The sequence below is a fragment of the Marmota monax genome, unplaced genomic scaffold, assembly GCF_021218885.2.
Source record: "Marmota monax isolate L192 unplaced genomic scaffold, Marmota_monax_Labrador192_F-V1.1 WCK01_AAM20220418_F8-fsc00018, whole genome shotgun sequence".
NCBI classification, from domain to species: Eukaryota; Metazoa; Chordata; class Mammalia; order Rodentia; family Sciuridae; genus Marmota; species Marmota monax.
Genome location: NW_026692201.1, coordinates 13,807,975 through 13,815,155, shown reverse-complemented (window position 1 = coordinate 13,815,155; position 7,181 = coordinate 13,807,975). Strand labels below are relative to the sequence as shown.

Below are 7,181 nucleotides of genomic sequence, written 5' to 3'. Positions count from 1 at the left end.
CCCCCCAAAAAAAAAATCAGAGATTTAAAACAGTGAAAGTTTCTTGTTCACTCCATGTATTTGATAAGAGGCTATACTTACCATATTGTCTGTTAAAGACTCAGGCTTGACTGGACAGAGGAAGGGAAATTGGTGAATGTTATCCTGGCTTTTCAAACCTTCAACATAGGAGCTGAGTGCAGTGGTACACATTTGTAATCCCACGCTCTGGAAGTTGAGGCAGGAGGATCACAAGATCAAAGCCAGCCTCAGCAACTTAGCAAGGCCCTAAGCTATTTAGTGAGACCCTGTCTCAAAAAATAAAAAGGGATGGGGGTGTGGCTTAGTGGTTAAGTACCTTGGGTTCAGTCTCTGGTACCCTAGTGGTAAGGGCCCCCCAGTTCAATCCCTAGTATCAAAACAAAAAATAAAAAAGCAAACCTTCAACATAGGTGTGTAGCACATTATCACTTCTGCTTTTTTTCACTTGTAAAAACAAAGAGGATAGTTTAATAGAGTCCTGACATGTCCACAAAACCATAATTGTCATATTTATGAAAAGCCCTAATGACTACTAAATCAGATTAGTGCATGTTCCTGATTGCTTGTACCCATATTCAAATATGGGTTCAAGAACTTTCTCCAAAATCAACTACCAAGTATTTGAATGATATACTTCTTTAAAAAAAAAATCTCCATGTGCTAATGTAGATACATAGAAACTGGCTTACTTCTTTTTGGTCAACAAAATTACCAGTTATGAGAAAAAAATATCACTTGGTAATATGAAAAATTTAAAAAGGTTTGATGCACGAAGAGTTTAAATCATATAAAATTTTTTATTATACAGGATTTCTAAAGGAATTCTTTCAGACTATTTTAGAAAGGAGATTTAGGGTGAAAAACAGGCTGAGAAAGAGAGATGGCCCTAAATTTCTGATTTCTACCTATTCTTACAATTAAAAAAAATTTCCTAATTCTTTCAAGTGGGCACTTCTCAAAATGCTGGTCTACTGCCAGAATGAAATCAAGTTTGTTTGTTTTTTTTTTTTCATCAAGGAAGTTCATGTGAAGTAAAATAAAATTAGATGGACTAAACAGCATGGTCAGAGACAGTTGAGTTAAATTTAAGCACAGATTTCTAATCTTACCTAGTTTTTTTTTTTTTTTTTTTTTTAACAATTCACATTTGGTCAGAGACTCTAATTTAGCCAATTTTCTGGGGAAAAAATTTTGTTCATAAAACATTGAAATATACATAGGACTAGGATTTGCTCTTTTTAGGTAATAACATACTGGTTTCAATAATCCTTTCAATAAATGTTCAGTAAATTATAGATGCAGGATATATGAATAAGTAAAGGCCTCTCTAATCTCAGAAAGATAAGACAGTATGAGAAACTGGCAAGAAAAGTTAATTCTGGTACATGTTTAAGTTAATTACCAAGCTGTAAAAAGATATTGGAGACTTACATGTAGTGTGATAGGGATAATGGGGAGAAATAAGCAGGGACAACCCTTACAGAAAAGATGGCATCCAGGCTAAATTAAGATATGGCGCATAAAATTTATATTTTATTTGGCCAGTGTGAGGCTGACAGGGGCATGACTGAAGGCCATCATTTAGGCTGGAGTTTTACTCTGGAAAATATCTGCATTTTAGCACCATCAACTCTGGCACCACTTTTAAACATTTAAGTCTGATGTGCCTGTTGGCAGCAACAAGTAATTAGAAATACCATCTCAGAATGGCTTTGGAATCAACTTGAATGATTCAATCACATCCGCTTTATTTCCTCTACCTCACCTGTATTTTAATTGTTAAATACTCTTTAGCAAGAACTGAAAAAAATTTAGACTTCTTTTTTGATATTCACAACTACTCTGGGTTGTTGTGACTCTTATTTGAAATATGAGCAAATTGTGAGAAAGATTGGAGAGTTGTCAAGCCAGGTTTTAAATCCAAGCAAGTCTTAACCCTGAGCCTACATTCTTAACCTCTATTTTATTCACTATAGCAATGTGTGGGACTTTTTCTCCTTCAGGTGGTTATAGCTTAATTATGTAAAAAAAAAAGAAAAAGAAAAAAAATATAGTGGCTTCTCTTAAAAACCAATTGTGGATTCTAACCATATTCCTATTCAATAATAGTCAGAGAAGCACCTGCAAAAAACACAGCTAGTTTATATGGTCTTCCTTACACTGGGTTTATCTAATGGAGTTTCCAGGATAATATGAATTTTTTGAGCACTGTGAATTTTGCAAATTCAAGCTTTGTTGGCTTAATTTTATAAAAACCAGTGTAGTGAAATATTAGAAAAATGAATTCAAGTCAGCACTTTAAAAATCCAGTTTCTATTAAAGTATCAGATTATAAAAATGAACTAGTCATTGCTATGTGAAATTACTACAACTTGGCAAGTTCAAACATTTGTTCAGACATTATTCTGGCTATTTCTGTGAAGACATTTTTTGAATATTACCATTTAGACTTGTGAACTCGAGAAAATCTGATTATTGTCTGGGTTAAGTATACCATTGGTTGCAGGTCTTAAAGCACTGATTGACCACCATGCCATGAATTCTGCCATCAGTCTGCCCATGGGTTCTTCTCTACACCTCCAGCTTACAGGTATACCCAATTAGATTTTGGACTCACTAATCCCCCACAATTCCCTAATTGATTCCTTAAAATGGGTTTTTCTATAAATGCATCATATGGATTATTTCTCTGGAGAACCCTAATTTACAAACTAAACAGTTGCTTGGTCTCTTTTTTGATTTTTGTACTTTGGCACTCAGAACCAGTTTGTTGAAACCCTTGTATGACAATGGGGCAAACTGTTTCTATTCTAGGACAGCCAGAAAATTTTCTCAAGAATATCCCTCAAATAATTTTCTACCTAGACCTACTATCAAATATGCTTCCTTGTTCCCTAATTTAAGCCATAAGATTGTATTCATTTAGGATTTATCAGAAATTAAAATGTTTTATATAGCCCATTGAATTCCAAAACAATCTCAAGAGGTAAACTCTATTCCCATTTCCTCCAAGAAAACTGAGACAGCTAAATTTAAAATTTTGGGGGGGCAAAGATTTGAACCCAAAGTTCAAAGTCATTTTATGAACCCTACACTTTAGCTTTCATTTTTTTCAAAGATAGAAAACCTGGGCTGGGGTTGTGGCTCAATGGTAGAGAACTTGCCTAGCATGTGTGAAGCACTGAGTTAGATTCTCAGCACCTCATATAAAATAAAAAAAGTCCATCAAAAAAAAATGTGTGTGTGTGTGGTGTGTGCATATATATATATATAAAATCTCCAAATATGATTTTAAAAAAAGGAAACTTTAATATTCCACAGATAAACTCAGTAAGGTTGAGAATGGATTCATCACTGGGTAATAAAAAGCCATGAAATATAAATGCAAGGAATTCTGGGGCAAAGTTATATAGATTAAAGCTGCATCCTTATTTATGCAGTGCCAGATGGCTATGAAAGAAGCTAACAGTATCCCTAGAACATAAAATGAGAGAAAAAAGAAAAGGTTCTAGCAAATAGGTAGTTTCATAGTGGGGCCCTATAGGAAATCTAATATTATGAGGATTAGTCTAGGTAGCTATTTTGCTCTATGAAGAAATGCAGAATCAGTTAAGATTAATTTTAAGAATCAAAAAATATAGTTTTATGAGGATTTTTTTAAAAATGGCTTAAAAACAGAGCAGCACCCTCAACCCAAACATCTGAAAGCCAAACAAGACTACCAGTTTGCAATCTTTTTACAGTATTCTTCTCTAACACCAATGGTATTTGAATAGTGAACAAATCAGGATTAAAATGTTCAGTAGCTAATTACTGTCCCTTGTCAACTACAAAACCATAGAAACTAAGTTACATTTCCTCCATTATGCCTTATGTTGTTACATTTCATTTTAAGTATTTTACTTTTATTCAATAAGTACAATTATCAAGACTAAAATTTAAGTTTTAGGTCTAGAAAAAAAATTAAGCTTTGAAATTCTTAACCAATCAGAACTTTTATCTGTACACACTACTGTTTTTGCTCATGATCAACTATGCCCCATTAAAAAAAATAATTAAATTGTTATTACAGGACAATCAAGGTCAAATTTTGGTTACACTTTTATGACATAAGTAACCAAAACACCATTGTCCGTAATAAAAAAAAAAAAAAAAAAAAAATTAAACAAAAACCTGATAATTTAAGAGTATGGCAACAGGTTTTATATTTTTGCTGGTACTTGGGATCAAACCCAGGGGCATCACATGGCAGGCAAGCACTCTTCCATTAAGTCACATCTCCAGACTTAAACAAGCTATCATACATAGTTCTTGACTTTAAAAAAAAAAAAAAAAAAAAAAAAGTACTTGGGAATTACTGAAATAATAAGCACACGCCGTATTATCACATTTCCTATTTCAGAGAAGAGGCATTAAGTATTCATGTCATTAGTTTATTTACAAACATCTAGTATGCTATGAATCCAAGAGTTTGATTCATTTTTCAGAGATTGCACCTCTTAAAACAGTCTTCGTATCTGCAAAATAAAAACAAAAATTAATGGCATCAGAAAATACCACTCATTTTATAGAAGTTGAGTAGTTATCATTAATATATTGTCCATCAGTCTGGTACATCAGAAAGCGTTTACAGTATCATGACTTCATTCATACTGATTTGCTTCATCATATGCACCAAAACTTTTTATATTAGTAATCTGGGTTAATTATTCCCCATCTAAAATTATAGACTTTCCTTCCTAAGGTATATTTTGAAATTTACACCCCACAGAGCTTCCCAAAATATTACTTTGGGAAACTCTATTCACAATTATGCTAAATAAATCTTTTATTCACACACAGGCAATCTGCAAACCTACCAATACATAAGACTTCTTTGTGCGAGTAGTAACACATATTCTGTTAATGAAACTTCTCAACCTTGGCACCAATGGCTTTTTACCTTAGAAAAATAAAAAATATCCCCTAGACACAGCAATATGCTCCACTGTGGTGCAAAATCATTCTCACTGGAGAATCATTGAACTTATTTCCTCAGGATGTAGGAACTGATTAGGCACAGATTTATCACTGCAAAAATATCTGGGAATGACACAAATTCAAGGAGTACTAGAAGCATTTTATCTCCTGGGTTTTTTTAATATATTAAATCAGCTTTGCAAGGCTAGATTTTAAGAAAAAGGAGTACAATGACCATTTTATAAAAGGAAATAAAGAGACATGTTCTAAGCCATTTATTTTAGTAAAAGTACTGGAGAGAATATCATCAATCAGTTTTTAGAACTGTACCTGATTTAAAGCACAAGCTCTGGAATAAGACTGCCTGGGTAAAATTTCCAGATCACAGTCACTAGCTATGGAATCTTGGGCAACATGACATCTTTGTGTCTCAGATGAGGTTACTATCACCAACATAACAGGTTTGCTGGGGAACTGCATGAGATTATCCATATCAAGTGTATTCAATAAACACTGGCCACTATTTATCAAAGAAATATTTTTTATAGGCTTATGAACTTGACTCCACTGGTATGACACCTATACTTCAGGAATCAGTCCTACATAACAATGTATTTGTGTATGGGGTCTTTTTTTTTTTTTTTTTTTTTGGTGTGGGGAAGGGGTACAGTATAAAACACAAAGGACTGCTTTAGGAAGATCAATAATCCATTAATTACCTGTTATGTGGATGAATTAGAACGTCCTTACTTCTTAAGCAGTTGGTGTCTTACTATGAAGAAAGGGGCAGCAAATCCTGATCCAAAGTATAAGGTCATCATAACCAGTAAGCGCCACTTGTTTTCCACTGAAAATGGCAAATTCTGTTGGGAAAGAAAACAAGCAACCAAAGTAAAACTGCAAATCATCTGATTTTATAGGTCAAAATACACAAGGAATGAGAAGTGTGAGTGTGCACATCTAGTCTTACATAATCAGGTGTACAAGTTAACACCAAAAGGTAATACATACTTGGCTTTTCTGAACACCTAGCAGTCATCTTAGGGACTCAAGGGTAAAAGTCACATTTTTATTTAATAAAATTCTCTACAAACTAATTATTTCAGTAACAAAAAGCACTATTCTAGTTAACTGTTTATTACCAACCAGCCACCTGGTACACGGAAAAGTCAACTGCACTACAAAGTTTGATTTTTTAATAACATGGCTATAACTTCTACATCCAGTCTCTGCCCTTTACTAGTAGGCCTCACGTAATCCTCCATGGTTGTCACTGCTAAGACACGACTTAAGATCAATACACCTGAGACTAAAGCTAGTCTCAACCAGCGAGGGCAATTAGGTAAAGAAAACTTGTACAATACTCCAGGCCTTCATTCCTCATCACTTTCCAATGACCTTCACTCCGGGCCCCATGCCCTTCCCAATTCGGCTTTAAGCCAGGGCACCTGCAGCGGCAGTCTTCCAGGCCTCCCAGATCTTGGCGGCAAAGGGGCCGCTGACTGGGGAGACCAGGCCAGCTTGCGCGCTCTGCCTGCCCTTTCCTTTCTGCAGCTACGCGCTTGGGTCCCAGCTTTCTCCAGGAGTTCCCAGCTTGCCATTTCCCTCTCCACAGCTCTTAGGCAGTCCTGGAGCAAGCGAGTGGCAGCCAAGTATTCCCTCCACCCACGAAGCCAGGCCCTTACACACTAACCTTCCCGGGACCCTCCTCATAGTGGCTCCGACGGACGACCGAAGTGGTGAACCGCCGAATGCTCTGTCCCAACATGGCGCTGCTGGGGCCTCAGCGAAGAGCGCAAAGACCGCAGGCGGAAGAATAGCTTCACCTCGTCCGCTTCCCTCGACCTTGTTCCTCAGCGTGAAGAGAAGGAAAGGGAAGTTGGGAAATGGGGCAGAGACTTCCGGAAACAGAAGAAAGCGGCGGGCTCCGAGGCTTATGGGAATTGTAGTTCAGTAGCACTCGGCGCCTTTTCGGCCTCGAAGGATTATGGGAAATGTGGTCTGGCGTGGGACTGCGGGAGTGAAATAACCTAGAGATTTCTTAACAATGATGATTCATTCAGACCTTAGCCCTTTATATGAGTTCAGATCTGGGATTCTTGGGGACCTTTTCCATAACCTATTTTATCGAGTTAAGTGAATCACTTTCATCCAGTGTGTCCAGTTTATGGAACAGGACTGTACTTTTCTGTAAACCTATC

At 36.1% G+C, this 7,181-nt stretch overlaps 1 protein-coding gene and 1 non-coding gene across 2 annotated transcripts; both read right to left on the bottom strand.

Annotated features, from left to right (window-relative positions):
• Nucleotides 1-4,438: 4,438 nt before the first annotated feature.
• Nucleotides 4,439-6,863, bottom strand: LOC124082754 (cytochrome c oxidase subunit 7C, mitochondrial). Its single transcript, XM_046429177.2, has 3 exons — nt 6,674-6,863; nt 5,700-5,843; nt 4,439-4,538 (listed from the first exon to the last, which is right to left on the bottom strand). Exons 1-2 carry the CDS (start codon nt 6,746-6,748, stop codon nt 5,727-5,729), a joined length of 192 nt encoding a protein of 63 aa, XP_046285133.1. The 5' UTR covers nt 6,749-6,863; the 3' UTR covers nt 4,439-4,538; nt 5,700-5,726.
• Nucleotides 4,634-4,696, bottom strand: LOC124082864 (small nucleolar RNA Z39). Its single transcript, XR_006848523.1, has one exon. It is a non-coding gene; the product is annotated as a small nucleolar RNA Z39 (small nucleolar RNA).
• Nucleotides 6,864-7,181: the final 318 nt, after the last annotated feature.